The sequence below is a fragment of the Leucoraja erinacea genome, chromosome 12 (assembly GCF_028641065.1).
Source record: "Leucoraja erinacea ecotype New England chromosome 12, Leri_hhj_1, whole genome shotgun sequence".
NCBI classification, from domain to species: domain Eukaryota; kingdom Metazoa; phylum Chordata; class Chondrichthyes; order Rajiformes; family Rajidae; genus Leucoraja; species Leucoraja erinaceus.
This window is the reverse complement of record NC_073388.1, coordinates 18,734,843-18,762,689: the sequence shown is the minus strand read 5'-3', so window position 1 is coordinate 18,762,689 and position 27,847 is coordinate 18,734,843. Positions and strand designations below refer to the sequence as shown.

Below are 27,847 nucleotides of genomic sequence, written 5' to 3'. Positions count from 1 at the left end.
TGTACTCCTCCTCCCACAATAATGCCCTGGCGATCGACCAGTCCCACCCAGTTAATTCCAAAGATTGTCCACTTTCCCCATTGACTTTATCACATCCAAAATGCTGGGTAAAATGCCCAAGGCCTGATGTTTATTTATGAATGGCTTTCTGTTTTTAGTTCAGAATTCCCTCATATGCAGTTTTATAATTTCAAATGCTTTAAGGTATTGTGTCAACATTTTCAAGAAATTCATTCTAATTGATGGCTTGGCTAATTAGATTTTTTTTTTTGCACTGAGTTTCTATTGTGATGGATAAATCTCTGGCAGGTTTGTCTTCATCTATGTAGAAACACATATCTCTAAATCTTATTTGCAAACTGCTGGTCCAACAAAAATACTAATGCCTGTATTGCCTGACTCAGCAATACTAATGCTTGACTCAGGAAGGAAGACAACATCCTTTGGATGGAAAAGGTAAGGTCCACATTTCAAATAAATGACCTTTGATCAGATCTTGAAGGAAGCTCAAGGAAGTTCTAGGTAATTGAGGCTCTGTGTGCTTAGCACCAACTTTAATAGCTTCATAACAACTATAGTCCCCACAGTCTATGTCAAGAGCCGATAATGAAGGCAAATGTTACCAGCATTTCCTGGAGTAGCATTTCGGCATTGCGGTTACATTGGTGAATCCCCAATCACCATATGGTTTGATATCTGGTTTCAGCCTAATTATATTTTTAAGCACACTCTTGCCCCCTGAGACTTTTTCTTACCTATCCCCCCCCCCCTCCCTATTTTAGCATTCTACCTTAACCATTTACACAATGGTTTACATTATTTCAGACATATTTATTTTATTTTGTTACTTTTGAACCATGCTTCATCATCCTTACTTGCTTCACTTAGCAAAAGATCAGTGACTTGAAATTATGTTTTCTCCGCAGAAAGATCTAGCCTAACTTGCTCAATGTTATCAGCAGTTTTTTCCTGCCCTCCAATAAAAATCTTTAGTTTCTCAGAACTTTTGATTAAATGCATTAACATGTTGATATTTTAAATGGGATAACCATGTGGAAAAAAATTAGATCTACCATTACTGATGTAATTCAGAAAGCTGCAATTGCACAGAAAAATAATTAGCTGAGATTGAATTTCTAAAGGTATAGCTTTAATTGCAGAAGTCACACATAATTTACAAACTGTGTTCTTCCATGCCATGGATAACATTAAAAAAGTTGTAACTTGAGAAATAAAAAAAATCAAACAAATGGAACAGGACATTATTAACGGTAAAATGAGAGGTGAACATACTCCCTCTTTCCTCCCCCTTCCACCACCCAGACTCACGCCTATTTCCCTCCTCCCCCTCTATTACTTCCTCCAGCAATACATTTTTCAACTCTTCAATCATCATGTCTTTTCATTTCAGACTTTATCCAACCATCTGCCTACCAAAACCTCCTTTCACCTTTATCCTCCTATTATTTGTTAGGCTTTGTCGTGTCCCTCCTCTTTTCCAGGGTTCTTTCACCAACCTCCCCCACAATCAATATGAAGGATTCTGACCCAAAACGTCATCTATCCATGTTCATCAGAGATGCTGCTTGACCAGCTGAGTTACTCCAAAACTTTGTGTATTTTTTGTAAATTAGCATTTGCAGTTGTTTCTACTAGGAAGTGAAGTGGGCGAAGTCAACTTTGGATTTTATTGGCTGGGATGATTTCAAATGCTTCAAAATCGTTGGGTTAAAATGATACGTGCAGGATTACCACGGACAGGCTGACTTTTCAATTTAGGTAATTGCTATGTAATCCTGCACTACACGTATTATGTTTATAACCTTAGCATACCCTTTCTGTTCCTTATCTATGTTCTGTCATTGGTAATATGATCTAAATACATAGGCTCATATGAATCTGATGTGAAGCATCAAGCAATTAGCCCACTCTGCTCGAGGGAGGCAGCTAGCAAGCCCAAGAGATCTGCCCCCGAGTCTGATTTAGACCAAGTGCTGAGACCAAACTAGGTGAGAGGGGGCAAAACAGTTTCCCCCTCCTGGCCTTCATTGCTGAGTGTCTGAGTAAATAGTTTAGGTAGAATAGCAGCTGATGTTTCATACAAGTTACAAAACATCTGCATTATTAGTACGCATAAAATAATATTTATAAAGTATTCAAAATATGTGCAATTTATGCTGTCTCCCTTTATTGCCCCTCACCCTTAGAAATAAATAAGTCAACTGGCTTTTGCAAAACAATGGAAAACTTTTCATAATCTTGGCCCTGTGGTCTGCAAATTAGTTGCAATATTTTGATGATGAAACTTAACGAGACTTTTTGATCAGTACCCTGTTTTATCCGAAACATCACTGGAAAGACGCAAAGTGTGTGGGAAGGAACCACAGATGCTGGTTTATACCGAAGATGGACATAAAATGCTGGAGTAACTCAGACTGAAGACAGTCTGAAGAAGGGTTCCGACTCATTACGTCCTCCTATTCTTTTTCTCCAGACATGATGCCTGACCCACTGAGTTACTGTATCATTTTGAACCTAAATGCTGGAGTAACTTAGCGAGATTGGCAGCATCCCGGAAGAACATGGCAGTCTGAAGAAGGGTTCTAACCCAAAACGTCACCCATCTATGTTCTCCAGGTATGCTGCCTGACCGACTGAGTTACTCCAGCTTTTTGTGTCTTCTTTTATAAACCAGCATCAGCAGGTCCCTATGTCTCCACAATATGAGTGATGAAGACATGAGATCCCTGCTCCTGTCTCACCATGAAGGCCAACATTAAAATTCCCTTTTTAATTACCGGTTGTAGCTGCAAGCACTGGTGAAATAGGGTCTGGTTTCACTTCCCCTTTTCCAAATCTATCACCTTTCAGATAATAACCTGCTTTTATGTTATTGAAACCAAACTGGATAACCTCAATTTTCCTACATATTATAATATCTACCATACAAGTGCCTACTCCTTCAGTGTGTCCAAAAAAACAAACTGGAGCTACACTGTGTCTTTCTCAGGGCTCGTCTCACCTTGTTATGTATCTTTAGTAAATTTTATTTTGGTGAGACGAGCAGCTTGAGTAAAATAAGTTTTTATTTGTAACGACAAACAGAATGTATAACACAACAGCTTGCTGGGTCAGCCAAATATCTTGAGGCTCCTGCTACACACGTGGAGCTTGACTAACTGAGGAACCAAAAGCCCGCGAAACACACTCGTGATCACGTGACGGCGCCAGCCAATAGCGAGGGTTTGCATTGCCTCAAGGCACCGCTACAATATATTTATTGTCTTCATTTCCAAATCATTTCTATTGTGAATAGCTATAGCATTGAATCCTGTCACCTCCCACTAATCACTATCCACCACTTGGGAATAAAACATTTATTCCTGCTCTTTGCTTCCTGTTGCCCAAGGAGTCCCAGGTGATTTTTATTTTGCAGACTATATTGTGCGACTTTATTGAAAGCTTTCAGAAGGTCCAAACACAAAACACTCACAGGTTCTCAGTTCTCTCTCATCTATTTTGCTAGTTAATCCTCAGAGTAGAATCGTCATGCACGAATTCCATTCTCCAAGCACACACACAGAAACATAGAAAATAGGTGGAGGAGGCCATTCAGCTCTTTGAGCCAGCACCGCCATTTATTGTGATCATGGCTCAATATCTATTACACCTATTATATATTTTAAAATGAGCCCGAAAAAATTTACTACTCTGCCTTGAGCATACCCATTGCAGCCACTGTTTGTGGTATGACGAGCTGCCTCAAAAGGTTACGCACCATGTCATCTGCATCATGGTCACTTCACAGTGAATCCATCCACTGCTCCAACTGCGGTATGCAGTCTGTCAAGTTTCAAGAATCAATGTAATTGTTGTATGTACCAATTAAGGTACAATTAAATTTGAGTTACCATACAGCCATACTAAGTAAAAAGCAAAAATCCCCCCCCCCCCGGATGCCCCACATAAAACACACCAAGACAATTAAAACAATCATTCATACTTAAAATAATAAAAACGGAGAAGGGACACAAGACAGACTGCTGGAGAGGCGGCCGTTACGGGCACCGGTCTGAAATTGTTATTGGATATAGTTCGTGTACATATGGTCATAAGTGATAGGAGCAGAATTAGGCCATTTGGCCCATCAAGTCTACTCTGCCATTCAATCATGCCTGATCTATCTCTCCCTCCAAACCCCATTATCTTGCCTTCTCCCCATAACACCTGACATCCATACTAATCAAGAATCTATCTCTGCCTTAAAAATATTCATTGACAGATCCACAGATTCATCACCCTCTGACTAAAGAAATTTCTCTTCATCTTCCTAAATGTACGTCCTTTATTCGGAGGCTATGACCTCTAGTCTTAGACTCTCCCACTGGTGGAAATATCCTCTCTACATCCACTCTACCCAAGTTTTTCTCTATTTGATAAGTTCCAATGAGGGTCCCCCTCATCCTATACTCCAGTGAGTGTCCAGATGGACACCAAGGACACTGGAAGCTTCCCATGGGTCAAGCTGTCCTGCCACTAATGACCCTTGGACTAGTGCTTTAGTTTAAGGTATTGATTAATGTCTGGGAAAGCACTCTACCCCAAATACTACTTACTACAATGCAAACAGTTAACATCCAAAATTATACCAGCACAGAAAGTGAAATGGAAGAGAAAGCTCACAGGATTACAAAATATGAGTAAAACAATAGGAAATTTAAAAAAAAATCATAAAAACTGACAAATGTAAAATGCAGCAAACATATGAAGCATATGTAACATGTACAATTCATAAATGATATTGAATGCTCGAGCTATAATTTGATGAAATCTAGGGGTATTTGTTGATTCAATACCAATGTGCAAGCTGTCTAGGCAAGCACTATATATTGATATTGGCTTATTATTGTCATATGTACTGAGGGTCAGTGGAAAACATTGCTTTGTATGCTATGCGGGCAGATCATACCATATCATGATTACATCAGGTAGTGCAAAAGAAAAAAATAAACAGAATGCAAAATATAGTGCTACTACCACAAAAAAGGGCAGATTAAAACAGTGCAGGGGCTGCAACGAGTTAAATTGGAAGATCGGGAATACATCTTTTTGCATATTAGAAGCTTGGTATATGAAGAACCACCCCAAACTGCATGTAAGGAAAGGCACAAATAAGTTATTCCAGTGCATTGGTCAGACTCCACTAAGACCATTATTACTGCCCAAGAAATATGAGAGACATTGATGTCATTGTGGACAAGTTTCTCAGCATAAAATGAGATCTGGAGAGGAGAATGGTGCTTCTGGTTTCTAGTGTTATATGCAAGCAAATTATTGGCTGGCCACAGTAGAGACAACTGAATTTGTAGAAGTGAGTGGAATTGGTAAATATTTTTTTGCTTTTTCTCCCCTGTGGCCATACAGCCTTAAGTAAAGGTTTTTCCAGTGGTGTTCTTGCAAAGACAGCAAAGATTGTTACGTTTAATAAATATTAACAAGGAAATTGAATTGAGATTAAAACAGACAAAAGGCGGTTATATTTAGAAACAGATATCAATAGCGGGCCACACATAGACGCAGCGGTAGAGTTGTTGCTTTACAATGCCAGAGACTCGGGTTAGATCCCGACTATGGGTGCTGTCTGTACGGAGTTTGTACATTCTCCCTGTGAGTGCATGGTTTTTTTTCCAGGTGCTCTGTTTTGAATTCCAAAGGCATGCAGGTTTGTCGGTTAATTGGCATCTGTAAATTGCCCCTAGTGTGTAGAATAGAACTAGTGTACGGCTGATCGTAGGTTAGCGTGCTCAGTGGGGTGCAGGGCCTGTTCCCACGATATCTCGAAACTAAACAATAAATTATTCCTTACATATGGACAGATCAATACTTGAATAAAACAATGATGGCCACATCCATGAAATAATTTATGAAACAAATGGATATTTCACCATGAAGTATAAATTACTGGAGTATTTGAACAACTGCATCAATAATTTGAAAGCATTTTTAATCTATATTTGAAAGTTTACACTTTTAAAATATACATCAAAGGTAAGACATTAAAAAGAATCAATACATCAGTGCAGGTTATTGTAATAACCATGCCTGTAATCTAGAGGACTATTATATTGCTGAAACCCTGCGGTTTAAAAAAATAATGTTTACAGATGAATTTTGTACCAGAGCACAAGTGCTTGCCCGACATTTGACAGAACACATGAATTGCTAAAATTTATCCAGGCAGTTAAGCTTTAACAGTACGTGGTAAATGTCTTTATCTGCTCTGGGCAATGTTCGTGGAGAGCAGAGTAGGATATCCTTTGTTGCTGAATTTCCTGTACAACAACCACATAAATACCCACATGGGGGTTGAGTTTTGAAAGCACAATATTTCTTTCAGAGCATCTTATACAAAGCACCAACTGAAAAGCTAATCAACAACGCAAATATGATTATCAGCCTGAAGTAAAAATTATCAGCTTGAAAACGCAATTGCTTTTTGTTCATGTTGACACTTTTTCATTATGGAAAATATTTCTGGAAAAAAATTCTAGAAAGAGCTATGATAATGAACATTTCCTGATTGTTTCAAGTTACTCGTAATTTGACCACCCACAAGTTTCTCACGCTAATTCCACATCAATGGTACTTGGAATAATATACACAGAATGAATCTTCTGGACCACTGCAGGGAAATTTGTAAAAACACAACAAATAGTACCAGGAGCAGGCCCGCTCTGTCATTCATTACGATCATGGCTAATCTTCAACCACAATATTTTCTTCTGCCCTTTCACCATATCCTGTGATTCCTCTGCTATCCAGAAATCTATTGATCTCTATTTTGAATGAAATAAATTGCAAAGTCTCCATAGCCCTCTGGTAGTCATGAAATGCTTTGAGAGGCTGGTGAAGAAACACATCTGCGCCTTCCTCCCTCGGAACATGGACCCGTTGCAGTTCGCATACCTTCCGAACAGATCCACGGACGATGCGGTCTCCCAGGTTTTGCACACCGCTCTCTCTCATCTTGACAGCCAGAAGGGGGGAAACGTGAGAATGCTGTTCATAGACTTCAGTTCAGCCATCAACACGATAGTCCCCACCAGGCTGGCCAGGAAGCTACTGGAATTGTGGCTCAACACTACCCTGTGTGCCTGGGTCCTGGACCTTCTCACCGCCAGGCCCCAGGTAGTCAAGCTGGGAGGGAATACATCGAAGTCCCTCACCCTGAGCACAGGATTGCCCCAGGGTTGCGTCCTCAGCCCCCTATTGTACTCCCTGTACACACATGACTGTGTGGCAAGGTTCAGCTCCAACTTAATAATTAAGTTTGCTGATGACACTGTGATGGTGGGCCTGATCTCAGACAACGACGAGAAGGCCTACCGGGAGGAGGTGGCTGATCTAGCACTCTGGTGCCAGGATAACAGCCTCCTCTTGAACATCAAAAAAACGATGGAGCTGATCATGGACTTTAGGAGGGCACATCATCCGAGGACGTACACTCCATTGAGGATAAATGGGGATCCTGTGGATAGAAACATAGAAACATAGAAATTAGGTGCAGGAGTAGGCCATTCGGCCCTTCGAGCCTGCACCGCCATTCAATATGATCATGGCTGATCATCCAACTCAGTATCCCGTACCTGCCTTCTCTCCATACCCCCTGATCCCCTTAGCCACAAGGGCCACATCTAACTCCCTCTTAAATATAGCCAATGAACTGGCCTCAACTACCCTCTGTGGCAGAGAGTTCCAGAGATTCACCACTCTCTGCGTGAAAAAAAGTTCTTCTCATCTCGGTTTTAAAGGATTTCCCCTTTATCCTTAAGCTGTGACCAGGGTGAACTGTTTTAAATATCTGGGAGTCCACATCTCTGAGGATATGACATGGACATCACACGCCTCGGCACTCATGAGTAAGGCAAGGCAGCGCCTTTACCACCTCAGGCAATTGGGGAAATTCAGAGTGTCTCCGAGGATCCTCCAGTGCTTCTACGCAGCGGCTGTGGAAAGCATCTTGTCCGGAAATATTACCATCTGGTTTGGGAATTGCTCTGCCCAGGACAAGAAGGCTCTGCAGAGAGTAGTGCGTTTGGCCGAACGCACTATGGGAACTTCACTCGCCCCCCTGCAGGAACTATACATCAGGAGGTGCAACTCCAGAGCCAATAAAATCATGGGAGACCCCTTCCACCCCTGCAACGGACTGTTCCAGCTGCTACGGTCAGGCAAACGCCTCCGTGGCCATGCTGTGAGAACGGAGAGGTTGAGAAGGAGTTTCTTCCCAGAGGCCATTCGGACTGTAAACTCCTATCTCACTCCTATCTCACCAGGGACTAACTTTACTGAATGTTTTTCCTTCCAATATTTAATATTTAAAATAATATGTGTGTGTTTATGATTGTGTTTATAGTTTGTTTGGTTGTTTGTTTGTTTGTCTTTTTGCACAAAGTCCGCGAGCATTGCCACTTTTCATTTCACTGAACATCTCGTATGTGTATGTGACGAATAAACTTGACTTGACTTGACTTGGTTCTAGCAAGTGAACATCTCGTATGTGTATGTGACGAATAAACTTGACTTGACTTGACTTGGTTCTAGCAAGTGACAGTAAATAACTTCACTCTTACACCCTAACCAATTATTACAATAAAGGTCAACATACCATTAGCTTTCCCTCCCCCTTGACTCTGAGTCTGATGAAGAGTTTCGACCCAAAACATCAACTATTTATTTTCTCCTGAGTTGCTGCCTGAATTACTCCATCACTTTGTGTCTATTAACCAGCATCGGCAGTTTCTTCCTACCATTAGCCTTCGGGATACATACATTGCAGTAGGCCATTTGACCCTTCGAGCCAGCACCACCATTCAATGTGATCATGGCTGATCATCTACAATCATTACCCCGTAACTGCCTTCTCCTCATACCCCTTGATTCCGCTAGCCCTAAGAGCTAAATCTAAATGGCCTGTCCCACTTGGTGATTTTTTCTGAGACGGCCTGCATCATTGACTGACGTATCAGGTCACTGAAAATGTCGCGGCGTGATGACGTATTGACGCATGGTGTTTCCTCAAGTGTCGCAACATTTTTTTTGTTGCCGCTGGATTTTGAAATGTTCAAAATCTTTTGGCAAAACCCTGATATGACGCGTGCAGTCGCCGAAATATATTGCCGAGTGGGACAGGTCCTTAACGCTCTTTTGAATGCATCCAGTGAATCGGCCTCCACTGCCTTCTGAGGCAGAGAATTCCACAATTTCACAACTCTCTGGGAGAAAACGTTTTTCCACATCTCAGTTCTAAATGGCCTACCCCTTAATCTTAAACTGTGGCCCCTGATTCTGGACTCCCCCAACATCGGGAACATGTTTCCTTCTTCAAGCGTATTCAATAATTTTATATGTTTCTATAAGAAGCCCTCTCATCCTTCTAAATTCCAGTAAAGCCCAGTCGCTCCATTCTTTCATCATATGACAGTCCCGCCATCCCGGAAATTAACCTTGTGAACCTAGGCTGCACTTCCTCAATAGCAAGAATGTCCTTCCTCAAATTAAGAGATAAAAACTGCACACAATACTCCAGGTGTGGTCTCACCAGGGCCCTGTACAACTGCAGAAGTACCTCTTTGCTACTATACTTAAATCCTCTTGTTATGAAGGCCAACATGCCATTAGCTTTCTTCATTGGCTGCTGTACCTGCATGTTTACTTTCAGTGACTGATGTACAAGGACACCCAGGTCGCGTTACACTTCCTCTTTTCCTGTTATTATCTGACAACATTCAGAAAATAATCTGCCTTCTTGTTCTTGTCACCGAAGTGGATAATCTCACATATATCCACATTATGCTGTATCTGCCCACCCACCCAACTTATCCAAGTTACCCTGCATCCTCTTCACAATTCACACTGCCACCCAGCTTTGTGTCATCTGCAAGTTTGCTAATGTTACTTTTAATTCCTTCATCTAAATCATTAATATATATATTGTATATAGCTGCACCGAACCTTGTGGCACCCCACGAGTCATTACCTACCATTCTGAAAAGGACCCGTTAATTCCTACTAGACTGATGAACAAGGACCCCCAGATCCCGTTGTACTTCCCCTTTTCCCAACGACGCAATTTAGATAGTAATCTGCCTTCCTGTTTTTGCTACCAAAGTGGATAACCTCACATTTATCCACATTAAACTTCATCTGCCATGCATCTGCCCACTCCCCCAACCTGTCCCAAGTCACCCTGCATTCTCATAGCATCCTCCTCACAATTCACACTGCCACCCAGCTTTGTGTCATCTGCAAATTTGCTAATGTTACTTTGTGTCTTTGTTACTTAGTCAAGCAAGATTACCCTTTCGTAATTTCTTGCTGACTTGGACCGATCCTGTTACTTCTATCCAAATGCGCCGCTATTACATCTTTAATAATTGACTCCAGCATTTTCCCCACAACTGATGCCAGGTTAACTGGTCTATAATTTTCTGCTTTCACTCTCCCTCTTTTCTTAAAAAGTGGTATAACATTAGCTACCCTCCAATCAATAGGAACTGATCCAGAAGCTATAGAACATAGGAAAATGGTCACCAATGCATCCACGATTTCTAGAGCCACCTCCTCGAGTACCCTGAGTTCAGACCATCAGGCCCTGGGGATTTATCAGACTTCCGTTCCATCAGTCTACCAAACACCATTTCCTGACTAATGTGAATTTCCTTCATTTCTTCCATCACCCTAGATCCTCTGTCCCCTAGTATTATTGGTTGCACCTGCATTTCAGCTTTCAGGGACGGGGAACAAGGTCACAAAACCTTTGGGCAATCTTTCCCAATCTCCCTCATTAAACAATTCAAGCTTTTTTGTCTACCAAAGTAGATAATCTCACATATATCCACATTGTACTCCATTGGCCACGTTGTCTTCCTCTAAATCCATTTGTTCACAAAACCCTCAAAGTCTCTTTACATTTTTATCTCTACCCACTTTCACATTTAATGTGATGTGTTATGTTATATTTAGTCCCTGCAACCACATCAATGATATGGATTATGAGTACTTGGTGCACAGACACCCATCCTTGCTCTGACCACAGAGTGCCGACCCGAGAAGGAACTTTTATTCATATTCTTTATCTTTACTTAATACCTACGATTCCATATGCTCTAAACCTGTAGATCAACTTCCTGTGTGGGGCCTTTTTGGAAACCTTCTGAAAATCCAAGTGCATCACATCCACTGGTTCTCCTGCAGCTACTCCACTAGACACATTCTCAAAGAACTCCAATAGATTAGTTACATATGATTTGCCCACAACCCGTCCCAACTGACTTAAGCAGTCATTGGCACTCCAACAGAATCCCAATTGGGCGAACAATGTCCACCACTTGGGAAAATGAAAAGTAACATCGACTAGGGTTCTAACATACTTTTTGTTATGCATCATGTGCTAAATGGGCAGATTTTAAAACTTCCGCGAATCCCTTGATTCCAACGTTCAGATTTTAAGTTCACAGAAGAGAAATTGTGAAAATTTGTTTAAAAATGAAGCAACATTCCTTGTAAATTCTGCCATTCTCCTACTGTAATTCCATTAGAGCCCTGGCAGATCGTAGAAAGTTCACTGTGGCAGGTTTGCTTCCATTTCTGGGATTCTTTTGTTTGCCAATCAGGGTCAAAATTTATGTTTGCTCATCACAAGCCAAATATTATCAGGAGTGAAACTGGAAGCAAGAAATTACCAAGTCAAATGTCTCTTGTCTACATTATTTTTTTAATGGAGTTAATTGTGACATGATTGAAGTATATAAAGGAGTATAGAGGCAAATTAAACAGTAATGTTCCAAAGGTAAATAGCTAAATATTTGGACTGTCAAGTTGCCAGCAGTTGCCTGAACAACCGGCGACTGTCAGAGTGGAACACACACATCGCTTCCTTCACCAATCGTTATGCAGGCGGGGGACAGGACAAGCAGGGGGGGGGGGGGGGGGGGAAGCGCTGTCTGAGTGAAATTCACATGGTGCAAAGCCAATGTGATACAGACACACACCGCGATGAACAGGAAGGTTGGCGCTGTAATTTAGACGGTGAAAGCACACTGTACGGGAAGGGTCACGTAAATCCTTTAAAAGAAGGGGAGATTGGGGTGGGAGAGAAGGGGCAGAAGGTTGGAGGAGGAGTGGAGCCAACTTTTAAGAGATACAGGGCTGTGAAGCTCGGCGGACATTAACATTACCGGTCGGTTATCCTTGGTTCTGAAAACTACTGCTTACGTTATTTTTTCTCCAAATGAGCCAATGAAATTCACCGGTCAGCACCCGCTACAACCTACGAGAACATATGACCTCCTGGCAAAAGACTAGGACCTCCTGGCGACCCACCTGCGGCACGAGAATTCTCGCTACTCTCCATGGCGGTTTCATTATGGTCATGTTGAAATATTTGCGGCGACCATAATGAGGCCGTGATTAGTTTCCAAAAAGCACGACCTCCTCACGACCATGAAGGCGACTCCCCGCCAACCACGCAAGAACATGTGGCTACCATTTGGCGACCGCATAGTCTCCTGCAGTCGCCTAAAAAGTTGCCTAAGTGGGACAGGCTAATAAGAAACATTTAAGATTCTAGCTCTCTTACACTATAGATCCTAAGGGTAAACTTTTCATTGTTATTTATCTTTCTTAAGGACTCTATGTATACATTAAATCTAGTTTCTTACATTAATCTTACACATGAAATTTTATAGTACTGAACAATGAACCCTTTAAAGTCTAGCTCCTCGCCAAAGGATACCCCAAAAAACAGCCTCTTTGTCAAAATTATTGACAGAAAGTAATCCACATAATTTACCTTCGTCTAGCACCAGGAGCAATTCATTTTATCATCAGTTTTGAAATGTTGTTTAAACTAATTCCGAACTTGGAAAACGTTAATGGATGAAAATCGTATAAAATTGATTTCATCAACAAGGTGATAGGAGGTTAGTACAGCTTTACTCTTCTAAAATTTAGCATGATGCACCTCCAAAAAAGTCTTGTACCATATAGGTGCTGTCAGTCGCATACATCATAAAACAAGGGTAATAAAAGGGAAAAAAGTTCAACAATTGCAGTAAAAAAAACATTCTTTGGGTTGTACAAACTGTATGCATCAAGCTGATGAGCTATTAATCCTATCAATGTGCAGTGTGGATCATCTTTACAGCTACTTCTAGATAAAGAAATCTTGATCAGAAGTTTATCTGAAACATTTTTTTAATGTATTTTATGCAAAATACTTCTAATCTCTAAGAGTTGAAAAAAAGAATGAAACCCATATCCTTTTTAAATTCCTTTCATACAAAGATTCTTATAATCTTCAAGAGTTAAAAAGAATCCAGTATTCTGTGTACCAGGGAAGATGAATGATCGCATATTATCCTTTAATAATAATTATAAAACTGTAGGAGACAGCAAAGGAGTACAGCTGTAATGAAAAAAATTCTCACAGTTGCAACCGCACTGTGCACTTTCCTCTGTGACAATTCCAAGAATTGAAACTAATTTGACAGGCCATGGAACAGCCAAATGCCATGTGGTAAACATGATTCTTGATTACATTACTGACTTTCTAAACAAATATGCATTTTCACAGTTCTCAAATTTGTAAACTTTCTTGGAAAAGTATTCTGAATTTTGAAATATACTTAAAACTATAATGTGTGCTCTAATCTATTTTTATTCCTTAAACATATATAATACATGTTACAATAATTACTTCTGGAAACACAGATGACATACATCACAGAATATTTTGAAGTCGAATGTGGAGATTTGCTGTTATAATTGCAACTTTGTGAAATCGTATTGCAGCTTGCAAACAGAAAAGAGTGTGGATTAGTTTCTTAAACCACAATTTATTCTTTACCACCATGTGTTTCCTCCATTTTTTTCCTGAGTGAAGCATACTTAAAATATCTCCAACCGGAACTACAATGAAAATCAAATCTTTTTGGGGGAAAAAATTAGTATCAAAGTTTATTTTATTTGACCAAAACTTTATTTGCCCAGACACATTTTGTGGTTTGAATGGCACAATACATAATTTACATTATGGTGTTAAAGGAAGCTCCTAGTCTTATTGATAATGGCTTAACTAGTACAGTTTCTTGAGTGGATGTGCATGCAGGATTAAAATAGACCTGTTTATCCTTTAAAAGCCACTGATACACTTCGCATTAAATTATTAAGACATACGTAATTTTAAAAATCCAATATAGAACCAAAGGTGAGTTTTGAGGGCATTTTTCTCATTTTCTTTACTAGAAAATGTTTAGAAAGTGTCCATTGTGATTGTTTCCTCATTTTAACTTCAAGTAACATATAACATTAAATATGTGCTCCCAGTGAAAACAGATCACTCATTAAATATGAAGAAATCTATAAATCGACTATAACCCAAATGATAACTTATGCCCAATAACTTTAAGAAGATTTAAATATGTTTGCTGGCCAATTAGAGATTATTATTTTAATGTATGAACTATGAACATTATCCAAATGTGTGCTTCATGCAAGCTTTTAGTCTCCTGATTTAAGTGTGCGTGCACTTCATTTCATATGATCAAAGCTGATGGCCCTTCATTTATATTTGAGATATTTATGTACTATGTTTTCTCAGACTTACCTGTATTCTTTGGTGTATTCAAAATCTTGCTTATTATGTGCTGGTTTTAGAAAATTGCACTCAATAATTCCAATTACACCGATTCCACATCCTCTGCCGTTTGACTGGAGCAAAAAGACAATTAAAATGATTAATCCATTTTCCTATGCAGCTCATATTATTCACATGCACTACTCACTTAAAAAAAATAAGCTTTTAAATTAATATGTAGACAAAAATGCTGGAGAAACTCAGCTGGTGAGGCAGCATCTATGGAGCAAAGGAAATAGGCAATGTTTCAGGTCTCGACCCGAAACGTCACCTATTTCTTTCACTCCATAGATGCTGCCTCGCCCGCTGAGCTTCTCCAACATTTTTGTCTACCTTCGATTTTCCAGCATCTGCGGTTTACTTTTAAATTAATATATATTTATAAGGGACTATTTATGCAGTTCTACCAATATCTAGTGCAGAAATATTTTAATTCTAAGTTAGATATCCCTTGATCTTTGCAACCCCATTATGTACACCCTTATTTGTACCACGTAACTACATGACATCACTGAAACCATGATCGATTGTTCTTTTGATTGTTCTAAATTATTCTTAGTACTTTTTTTTAATCAATACATTTGAAAGCAACTAGGTTGTTTATTGGTTTTCAGCCTGATACATGAAATGGCACACAACAGAATGCAGTTTCGTTTCTTGGCTTGTGTCAGTTAGCTTCTTCTTAGCAGTAACATCAATTATGCGAACAATCACAATGCTTAAAGTCGAAGGCGATAAATCAGAAACCTTCTTGTCTGGAGCAAATACAAGATTAGGCTTTTCAACACAGACAATATCAAATTTAACCAAATTAAACGATAATGAATTTAAGAATTTCAGATTGTCACCCACTCCAGTTTATATCAGGACCACCCAGTTCCGATGAAAGGGAAATCAACTCAATCTTTCTCCATGGCTTGTTTCTTTTGAGCACTTTCTTCCATTTCAGATTTCCAAGTGTGCATCTGTTTACATTTCGTCCAAACAGATCAGTTGTAACCACCAAACCTTAACCATCTTCTCCTTGCCAACAGCAACTCGTGTGTCATTCAATATCTCTTTGTCTCCCTCGGTCATATCGCAGACATTCGTCCCCTTGTTCACTGCACCTTTCCCCTTTTCTGCAACTTAAAAACTTTGTTTTCTTACCTTTCCTAGTTCTCACGAAAGATTATTCCATGGAAATGCTAATAATACATCTCTCCTCACAAGTACTGCCTCACCAGCTATACATTTCCAGCATTTGCTGTTTTTATTCCATGGAAAGGTGTTCAGGCATGGAACATTGGTTAAACAGATTTAAAACTTCATTTCGGGCGTCAATAAATAAGATTATTCCAAATTCTTTGAATACTATGTTCTTACCTTTATCTGGCATCCAACTTTCTCATAGGATTTGATCAGGCGATTTTTATTGTACATCATTATCCCATAATGTTCCTTGTTCTTGCAGTTAAAACCAAAGGTTATTTTTACACGTTTATTCTAATCCAATCATTAAGGTAAAAGACAGGTTCAGCATGGGGTAAACTGAGCTTGTGAAACAAATATTAGGTGCCACATTTTTATAGCAGTCATCTTAATTTACTCATCATGATACACGAGATAGTGCAGCCCCATTGCTGCTTCCCACAGAACAATCACATTCCCCATTTGTTATCCATCAAAAAGTAGGAGGTAAGGAACAGAATAGGGATACTGAACACATTTTTTCATTCCGAAGGGGGTAGATGAATGGAATGAGCTGCCAGAGGAGGTAGTGGAAGCAAGTACTAGAACCGCATTTAAAAGACATTTGAACAGGTACATGGTGAGGTAAGGTTTAGAGGGGTAATCGGCCAAATGGTTCTTGCTTAGATGGGGCTCTTGGTCAGCATGGACAGTTTGGGCTGAAAGGTCTGTTTCCACATAATATGTCTATGACTTTAATTGGCAGGTTATCAATTGTGATGCTGCATTGAGTCATATTATAACTTGAACTTCTTGTTTTTCTTGTGCGAGTCAAATATAATTTCTAACCCAGCTGACACCATCTAGCTGATAGAGGGATTAAAAACATGGCAAGGATCACAGATTGAGTGAAACAAATTATAGCAGAATGAGTTCAATGTGTGGATGCATCCATTTTACACCAAGAAAAGTTCATCAAAGTACTGCATATTCCAATGATGAGATGTTAGGAATAATTTGATTTTTACCTCAAGAGCAGTGGGAAATAAAGAGTGCAGTTAAAGGTAAAAATGCTAACAATACAAATGTCAACATCTGTGGATATAGAAATAGGTCAATAATTTACCATCAAAACCAAGAAAAGACAAAGGAAATACAAAACGATTCATGTTGGGGTAAGAAATTAAATAATAAAAAGTATGATAGTGCAGAGTGAAAGTGATTAACAAAATAAAGTAGAAGTGGAGAAACAGGAGAAAGTCATTATTTAAAATAACTAGCAAAGAGAACAATAAATTAAGGTGAAATACAAAAAACAAATTTGCCGAGCTTCTGAAATTGTTGCTCTTACAGATATGTATTCAGTAGCAAGATGGGATACTGTTTCTCAAAGATATACCAAGGTTCACTGGAACAGGGAAAGAGACGAAAGACAGTGAGGTCAGAAGGACTGGAATGGTGAACTAAAAACGTAATTTAAAGCTCCAAGTCATGTTCGCAAACTGAATGGAGATATTCCACCAAATGATCAATCCATCTGCATTTGGCTTTTACCAATATGGGGGAAATTACAAGGTTCCTGGTCCCAGTACACTGATGCAATTATAAAGAAAGCGCATATCTGCGAATTGCAAGATTTGTTGAATGCGAGCCTGATAGTGTGTTGGGGGGTTGAGAAAGAATGAGTCAGCATGGTGGCAAATGGACTGGAAATCAGGATAAATAGGGTGGGAATTGATGCAATGCAAAGGGGAAGGTCCAAGGACCCTTTACCACCAAGGTCAATGCTACTTTGAAAATCAGATTATTTGGAAATGACAAGAACTCCTGGACAACATAGTATAACGTCCCGTGAAGGGGGTACTTAGACCTCATTGCTCATGATAACCTACCAATGATGCCCATCAATTTATTGATGATGTGAAATGACCAAAATATGGTCATCCTTTTGTTTCAGTAAAGAAATCAAAATTGAATTTCAAATGCATAATGTTGAAAAAAAGCCACCATTTTGCAATTAAATATCTAGGCAGTAATATTTAGATGACAGATGCTTAACATTTCACACCTTGTATTCTTTATATTGAAATAAAGAAGGAACTTAAAAGTTACAGAAGTTTCTGGTGCTTGAAAAAAAGTGATTTTGGCTGGAAAATGCTATGCACTGGTATACATATAATGAGATACATTTAAATTAGGAGGATTAAAACAACAGCATAGGAGCATTGAAAACATTAGTAATGATTAAATTTAAAAGGAATTGATTTTCGTGTACTTGTTCGTGGGTTAGACTAATAAAGAGTAATATGTTATAAATCCAGTAGCTGGCTAATTAGATACAACATTGATCTAAAATTTCCTCAAAACCTGTTCCACTATAGTGCTGGTTTGTGATTTCCACCATTATTCACTTACAATTCAAAGAAATTTAGATAAAGGAATTGATTTTGTTGTACTTGTTCGTGGATTAAACTCATAAAGAGTATTATGTAAACTTAGATAATTACAGATTATATTACTTTTTACACAATTCCAGACCTTCTGCAACACTTTGTTGAAACGACAACAAAAATCTACAGGGTTTCGGCCCGAAACGTTGCCTATTTCCTTCGCTCCATAGATGCTGCTGCACCCGCTGAGTTTCTCCAGCTTTTTTGTGTACCTTCGATTCTCCAGCATCTGCAGTTCCTTCTTAAACAATAATCTACAAATTGCTTCAGCCAATGTCCAAATCTAGCAGTCAAACAATGGCGGTTGATTTCAATTTTAGTTTTCAGAAAAGGAAACAGTTGACTATTTCTTTCATTTACCGCAAAGAATCTGGAAACTGAGCAACTTCAATACAAGCAAAGACAGTAGATTGTAATCTTAAAGAAAAAACAAGAGTAATGCTTATTAATGTAAACCCAAAAAAGGATACAATAAAATTAGGTCTATAAACATCATATTCCACATGCGCCAAACTCTTTGTGATAAGCTGTGCTTTGATTTTCTTCTTTTGCAATATGATCTGCATTCGAGGTTTCAGATACAAAATGCTACAATATGCCTATCATTAGATAAAGAAACATAGTATTAGCTTGTCATCTTGCTGTCCTTAGCTTTTGTAATGATCTTCATTATTTCTTCAAGTAACAAACCAGTCAATGCAACAATAGTTTTCAAATCAGGACGTGTAACAGTATGACGTTATCTTCTACACTATTAATAAAACTCTCATCTTTTCCGGTCTGCGTTGTAATTAAATTTGCACAAAAACGCTACCCTATATTGCTAGGATTTTTTCGCCACCTTACTCACTGTTCACCTCTGCTCCGAGCCAAAACGTTTTGTTCCGATCGGTGAAATATGAGAAAAGTTATGAAGGTTTACAAAATCGTGAGATCAGCAAATTGGTCTTCTCGCCTGTCTGTCAACATGAAGGGAACACCCCTTCCGGCACCCGCTGGAGAATAAAGTCCCCGGAGGCGGGGCTGAGTGAACAAGCCATGCTGATTGAGTCCGCATGTGGTGCCGCGGCCGGTGGCCACTGAGTGGGACCCCTCCCCCCCCCCCCCCCCCCCCACATACCCCCCCCCGCCAACATACCCCTTCACCCCCCACCCACCCACTCCCCCCACCACCACCCCCCCCCACCACCCCTTCACCCCCCTTTACCACTCCGTTCCCCCCCCCACACCACCACCCCTCCCCCATCCCCTCCCACCTCCACCCCACACCCCCCTTCCCACCTCCATGCCACTCCCCCACCACATACCACCCCCACCCCTCCCCTCCACACCACTCCCCCCCCCCCCCACTCCCATCCTGGTGGACCTCCCCCTCCTACCACCTCCTCACAACCCCCCCATTCCCCACATCATGGTGGAATATTGCATTGGAGGACCAGGCCTCCCGTGTGACTGGGACCCAACGGTTCCCACTTCGTCTAGTATAATAATACTCAACATAATTTACAGATCCTAAAACAAAGTTCAGCACAATCGGGTAGTTATGGTCAGACCTTCAATAAACAAATAAAGTAGAACTTGTGACTTTTCCCACTGAACATTCCTCCCTCTCACCTGGTCTAATGGAAATTATCACACGGATAACCTGAATAAGGCTGAGGGGGTAACCTGATAGAAGCATAGATAGGGTAGATGGTCAAAATCTTTTTCCCATGGTAGGGATATTAAAACAAGTTTGCATGAGAGGAAGGCGTTTTAAAGGGGATCCGAGGGGTGATTTAAAAAATATTTACAAAGTTGTTGAGATCTGGAATTCACTACCAGAGAAGTTGATGAAATCAGATACAATTACTATATCGCAGAGGCATTTAGGCAGACAATTTCAAATGATATAGAGGTTACTGTCCAAATGCAGCAACTGGGATGAGCAGATGGGCAAAAAGGTCAATATATATTTGGTGAGGTGAAAGGACAGTTTTTGTGGCGCACGACTCCAAAATCAAGGAATCCATTCTGGCACATGGCACACTTGCCACGTAAATTAACGCACACTGCATCAACTAAAGAACTAGCATTTCAGGCAATGGAAGTTTGCCCTTACCTAATTGACAGATCATTTGACATAAAGGATAAAAAGTTGCTCTTCTGGAATTTATGAGGGGAAAATGCAACTGAATAAATACAAAAGGAAACAATAAATCTTGTCAAGGGCTCGCATTACAAAGATCGTGGTAAGGGTGGTTTATAGGAATGCAACCACCCCCCTCACCCCATAGTGCAGTATATTATAACAGTATATTCAGCGATGAAGAAACATTTAAAACATTTTAGAAGATAATTAAGATGATGGATTATGACAATGCAAGTTTTATACAGAAATTTTTGTGTTTCTCATTGCAGCTGAAACCTTAGAAACACTGCTGAAGCAGTTTTTATTCAAAACAATATTCAACCTTAAATCTTTCTACTCTATTGTGATCTTTCTTTGATTTATAAATGTTTAGATTTAGCTGCTCCCAATAACACAAAAAGTAATTTAGTCTGGCAATTGGTGATATGGAGGTGATCAACTAAGACATTTAAATAGTGGATGTCACAATCAAATTTCATGTGATTAAATATCACAAGTGATCACGTGATCATATTATCAAACATATCATCAAATGTTACGGTTATACATGATCAAATTTCCAGACATAGCAAACAAAAATTGCCAATCCTAATGTGAAGGCCTAGCCTCTAATCAGCTCTCTTTTTTAAATAAACCTGAACAAAAAAATTCCACACACAATTAAGTACTGACTCTTAAGGAGTAGTCACTTTCAGGAATGTGCTGATCCAGCCTCTCTGGCCGCTTAAAATTTTTCTTCTTTCCCGCACTCTCGTCACAATTGATATCTGGGATTCGAATGTCATACTGGTCTGTTTCAAAATCCAGCTCAGGTTGTCCATCTTTGTTTCTGAAAATATACAAAGCCATTTATAAATAAGAAGAATTTCCAGAGAAATTAAAAACTGGTCCAACAGGATCCTTTCAGAAAAGGTCTCAACAAAATCTCTTCAACAATATATAACATAAACACCAGAAAATTCTGTAAATATTCAGCGTCAGGCAGCGTCTGTGTTAAGGCAAACAGATCAAAGTTTTCAAAGCAAAGACCCTTTATCAGAACAATTCTGCTGAAGGATCTTTGACCTGCAACATGAACTTTGTTTCCACAGTCCACAGTTCAGCCTAGCTGAATGTTCCCATGTTTTGTTTTTATTTCAAATTTGACATTCCGCAGATTTTTTAAATTTTCATATTGAACATGTTAGTTGAAATTACTTAGCAAATCTGCCTACTAATAGCACGTTGTGTTATATCAGTTTAAGGGAAGATATTTGATAATGACATAAATAAGGGTTGTTAGACAAGTATGGAGACATATGATGTTGCATACTAAATGTTTCTGCGGACCGAGATCATAGATGTGTCATATTATAGATGAACAATTTTATGTGAGGAGCAACTATATATTTTGGGGCTTATTTTGATTTAATATTTCTTTTCAAAATCAATCCTGTAATGGATTGAGCTGGAAACCGTTGTGGTAACAAATTGTTCCCAACATGATTTTCCAGAGAATCAATACGGCTTGGCACTCCAACATTGTGTACAGGTACATGAAATAAATCAGACATGATTAGTTCATTTGGTGCTTGTTTATTTATTTATTTATTTATTTACTTCAGGTTTCTCACTCCAAAGTGGATTTGAAGAATATTGAAGCGGTACACAAACATAAATATGGAAAATCACTTATTAGTGCCTTCAAGGATAAAACCAAAGTTGATTAATCTCTGTGGAAGCAAGGAATAATATGCTGAACAGGGTATCGGCTATTTTATCAAAATTAAAGACTGTGCAATGACATAGTTGATTTAATTGTGAAATCATAACTGTATATTATTTGTAACTGGTGTAAATAAAGTTGGATGACTTCAAAATTTAAAAAAGGACAGCATGGCGGCGGTAGAGCTGCTGCCATACAGTGCCAGAGACCCGGGTTCAATCCTGACAATGGGTGCTGTCTGTATGGAGTTGGTACGTGCTCCCCATGACCAAGTGGGTTTTCCCTCGGGTGCTCCGGTTTCCTCCCACACTCCAAAGACGTACAGGATTGTAGGTTAATTTTCTTCGGTAAAAATTGTAAATTGTCCCTAGTGTATAGAAGAGTGTAAGTGTACAGAGATTGCTGGTCAGAGCGGACTCAGTGGGCCGAAGGGCCTGTTTTCGCACAGTATCTCTAAACCAATACAAATCTGAACTAAACACCTTCTCAAAGCAAAGATATTACATTAATCCCAGACCTAGACTGAAAAACACAAGAATACCAAAAGAAAATGCAACATGCTCAATAAATATTTTCAGGGGTTGGAAATTAGATTGGTTCGCACTTGTTTGTTACCTCTAAATTTTGCTTTGGACCAATCTAACCAATGTTATACACAAAATGCTGGAGTAACTCAGCAGAACAGGCAGCATCTCTGGAGAGAAGGAATGGGTGATGTTTTGGGTCAAGACCCTTCTTCAGACAGATTTAAACCAGCATCTGCAGTTCTTTCCTACACATAACCAATGTTATATTTCCAAATTAAGTATGTGCTATTCAAGTATGCATATTGTTAGAGAATATACAAGAGTTAAAGAAACACGTGAAATGGAGATATATATTATCATAAGAAGAAATCTTCAAATTGGTAAAATAATCTATTCACAAGTTAACTTGCGAGGATAATTTACGACTACTGAAACCAATCATCATGTGTGAGGCATTCAAATCAGTACAGCAGAGGACAATAGATGAATGTTCATGTTAATGGGCTCTCATTGAAACCTCCAAGATGAGATCTGGGAAAATATTATGATGCCCTCTTTTGTATTAAGATATCATGAAAGGCATATGCATGCCACTCAATGCAGTTTATCTGGTCATTTAATATTCAGATGCACGTATAACCAGGGAGCCACATAAAACACAGTATAAATTAGCACAAGAACAGCCCACAATGTCTGCGCCGATTATGATGCGAAGACCATTTCTTATCCATCTATACATTATCCATATCCCTCCATTCCCTGCATATCCATCTACCTATACAGAAGCCTGTTAAATGCCAATATCATATCTGCCTCAACTACCAACCCTGGCAGCATGTTCCAGCCACCCCCCCCCCCCCCCCTCCATTTGTATAAAAGCTGCCTCTCACTTCTCCTTTAAAGTTTGGCACTCTCACATTATCTATTGCCATCCTAGGAGAAGGTTCTGACTGTCTACCCTATCTATGCCTCTCATAATTTTATACACTTCTACCAGGTCTCCCTACAACCTATGGAGTTCCAGAAAAAACAATGCAAACCTGCCTAATCTCTCTCTCTAACTATTATCCCTTTATGCAAACAACATTCTGGTTAAATGTAAAAACAAGGAACTGCAGATGCTGGTTTATAGCAAAGTTAGACACAAGGGCAAGCAAGCAAGGCTGAGACTGCGCCACAACGACCTGGGAGATTGACCTGAAGCTCCCGGTGGACGGATTGTAGCAGGGAAGCCACCGAGCTGGTTACTGCTCATCCCCTATGGCTGGATGTGCAAAGACCCGGCGGGCCACGGCCTGTAGTAGGAAAGCTGCAGAGCCTGTCCCTGCTTGTCCCCCGAAAGTCAGAGACCAGAGAGGATGGAGCTGACGATGACCGGACTGAGGAGCAAGGCCAGTAGGAGAGGGGCCAGGCTCTGGCCTACCGCGGCTGCAGGAGGCACCCCAGGGACACTAAGATGGACGGGCGAGGAGAGGGACGTCAGTTCGTTGGTCGATCCCCGCATAAGAAGCCGACGGCTGGAGGCCAAGCAGCTTGGACGTGCCAGGATTGGGTCCTGCTAGCAAGACGTAGAGCACGGACTAAAAATGGTGCCAAAACTTGCATGCAGTCTGAGTGGAATATTTCTGTACACTTTGCTATTCGGAAATTGTGCTTCACTGAACTCTATGTCTAAAAAGAATTTCATCTTGCGTTTGCACATGTGACAATAAAGCACAATTGAACCAAAGAAGTGCTGGAGTAACTCTTCTGGTCAGGCATCATCTCTAGAGAAAAAGGATAGGTGACGTTTCAGGTCAGGATCCTTCTTCATCCTGATAAACCTCCTCTGCACCCTTTCCAAGGCCTTTACATCCTTCCTGTAATGGGGTGACTAGGACTGCACACAATGTATCAAATATGGTCCAACCAAAGCTGCAACATAACATTCCGACTCCCAAAGTAAATGCCTTGAACGATGAAGGTAAGCACACCTATACCTTCTTTACCATCCCTCGACATGGTAACAAAAGAAGCAGACGCAAAATACTGGAGTAACTCAACGGGGCAGGCAGCATCTCTGGAGAGAAGGAATGTGTGATGTTTTGGGTCGAGACCCTTCTTCAGATTGAAAGTCAGGAGAGTGGGAGACTAGAGATATGGACAGGTAAAGTGACAGCGACAGATCAAAGCAGACAATTGACAAGGAAATGCAGAATGGTTCATTGTTAGGACTATGAAACTAGTCAGAGAACTAGGGTAGGGGTGGGACCGAGAGAGAGGCAAAGAAAGGGTTACTTGAAGTTAGAGAAGATAATTTTCATAAGTGGTAAGCTGCCCAGGTGAAATGCCGTTCCTCCAATTTGTTTGGGCCTCACTTTGAAAGTGGAGGAGGCTCAGGTCAGAAAGGTCAGTATGGAAATGGGAGGGGGAGTTAAAGTGTTGAGCAACCAGGAGCGGGTACGCAGCCTGAGTATATTTGCAGAAAGTAGCATATTTGAAGTGTCTGAGCTATAGACAATAGGTGCAGGTGTAGGCCATTCGGCCCTTCAAGCCAGCACCGCCATTCAATGTGATCATGGCTGATCATCCACAATTAGTATCCAGTTCCTGCCTTCTTCCTATATCCCCTGACTCTACTATCTTCATGAGCCCTAGCTAGCTCTCGCTTGAAACTATCCAGAGAACCGCCTCCACCGCCCTTTGAGGCAGAGAATTCCACAGACTCTCTGTGTGAAAAAGTGTTTCCTCATCTCCGTTCTAAATGGCTTAGCCCTTATTCTTAAACTGTGGCCCCTGGTTCTGGACTCCTCCAACATCGGGAACATGTTTCTTGCCCATATCGTGTCCAAACCCTTAATAATCGTATATGTTTCAATAAGATCCCCTCTCATCCTTCTAAATTACAGAGTATACAAGTCCAGCCGCTCCATTCCCTCAACATATGACAGTCTCGCCATCCAAGGCATTAACCTTGTGAACCTACGCTGCACTCCCTCAATAGCAAGAATGTCCTTCCTCAAAATATAAGCTATTTGCTAGGTAGGTAATTGCAACCATTCAAACAGTAGTTCATTGTTCATTGTTGTCATGATGTTTAAAAAAGTATAATACCTCGATGTACTTTTGAGTTTGGAGATTCTACTGAGAGTCTCCAAGAGAATGTCTGTTTGTTTTGATGAATAAAGATTTTATATTAATCAAATTTAGGCTCCAAGTGGCTTAGTTCTCAAGACGCAACACATATCTTGTGGCTTTTTTTTCCAGCATCAGCTATGTTGCAATTTTTGCAAATGTCCATTTCTAGCCTTACTGGCATAAACTTAAGCTTTATATGCCATCTTTGATGTGTCACTCTGTAACTAAAAGTACACCATGTTGCTATTACAGTTATTTAAAAAGGACATTATGTTATCTTTGTGTAACTGTCAGCTGCTTATACACCTTTTGAACATGACTTACACGAACAATGACTGTTTCCTCCTGCATTTAGCTGTCAAAATCATTATTCAATGAGTTAATCAAGAGTGACGCTACTGGCAACAATCCTTTCTGGAAGGTGTCAGTATAACAAAGACTGATGGTTCAGGACAGGGAGCAGGATTCCAGAACAGGTCAATATACAGGCCTACTCCCAGAATTATTGAAGAAATCATCGCCTACCTGGACCTCATTGAGATGAAGACTTTGTACATAATCTAATTTATTTGAGAAAATTATGGTTACATTGATTCTCAACTTTTTGTTTAACAAGGAATCTTTCCAAGTTGCTGCAAGATATCTTTGTCATATCTCTGAATTTGCTACTCACAGCAGCATCATGGAGGTTACGCAAACATTATTTAGTCTACAATTTCAATTTCATTGAGAATTAGGTGTTATCTTGGGCAGGAGTAGGAACCAGAATTTCTGGTTTCCCATGCGCAGCAAGGCATTGATTGGACATGTCCATAGAACTCCCCTTAATAATCTAGACTTCCTCAAAACTCCACTCTAAACATGTATAGGAAGGAACTGCAGATGCTGGTTTGAACCAAAGATAAGACACAAAATGCTGGAGTAACTCAGCGGAACAGGCAGCATCTCTGGATGTTTCGGGTCGAGGCCCTTCCTCAGACTGATGTCAGGGGAGAAGGAGATACATAGATAAGCAATCGTATGGTGTGAAAACAGGACAACGGGAATGGAGATCAAGGAACATGTAGAATACATTATTGTTAGCTGGGAGAAAGTAACAACAAGGCAAACAGAGATAAAATATAGTCGGAGACAGTAAGACTGGTCGGACAACTGGGAAGAGGAATGGGTTGGAGAGAGGGAAAGCAAGGGAAGTTAGAGAAGTTAATGTTCATACCGCTGGGGTGTAAGCTTCCCAAGTGAAATATGAGGTCCTGTTCTTCCAATTTGCGCTGGGCCTCACTCTGACAATGGAGGAGGCCCAGGACAGCACACCTTACAGTTCCTTATCTATGTATCTCCCTCTCCCCTAACATCGGTCTGAAGAAGGGTTTCGACCTGAAATGTCACCCATTCCTTCTCTCCAGAGATGCTGCTGTCCCGCTGAATTATTCCAGCAATTTGTGTCTATCTTCACTCTAAACATGTAGTTGGTTAGGGATCATCAAATAATCTTCTTAATGGTAAATTCCAGGAATTCAGAATGCACCCAACATTCAGCCCGAGGAAGAACTGACAAATATTTTCCATGACCAGCGAATCCGTGTAGATGGGTCCAGAGACGAGGACTACCCTCTTCTTTTTTGGCTCCCCCACCAAATGGCAGCCCTGACAGTTGCTGACTGCCTCAACAACAGCTCGGTGGAAAAGCCACTGGCTTGGGAACATGAGATTCCAATGACCGCATCAATCCAGGAGAACCCAACAATACATCCCCAGCAAATAGAGGGACTTCATACCTGCGCGCCATTTGTTCAGGATCTAGCAATCCAAAGACAACCAGTAGTTCAAGAGGCCTGTAGACCAGGGCTCAAGCTCAAGGCAAAATATCAAAAGCCTCATCTTCCAACAGAGCATAGGGGGAAAGTATTCACTATGACCAAAAAGATATCCTCTGACAGGGAGAGAGAGATGTTTTTCGTAAAGAGCCTGCAAAATCACAATCCCCAATCCAGACGGTGACATTTTCTAGATACCAATTAGTAGCCAATGACAGACAGAAACTGCTGG

At 40.2% G+C, this 27,847-nt stretch overlaps 1 protein-coding gene across 1 annotated transcript in view; it reads right to left on the bottom strand.

The window, feature by feature from the left end:
* Positions 1-27,847, bottom strand: part of zgc:152774 (uncharacterized protein LOC553526 homolog) — an 88,303-nt gene that overhangs the window by 29,918 nt on the left and 30,538 nt on the right. The window contains exons 6-9 of the mRNA XM_055643699.1: positions 21,122-21,278; positions 18,789-18,917; positions 16,064-16,183; positions 14,669-14,772 (exon numbers count right to left, since the gene is read on the bottom strand). Of these exons, the coding sequence (XP_055499674.1) occupies positions 14,669-14,772; positions 16,064-16,183; positions 18,789-18,917; positions 21,122-21,278 (510 nt within the window). The remainder of the gene's footprint in view (positions 1-14,668; positions 14,773-16,063; positions 16,184-18,788; positions 18,918-21,121; positions 21,279-27,847) is intronic.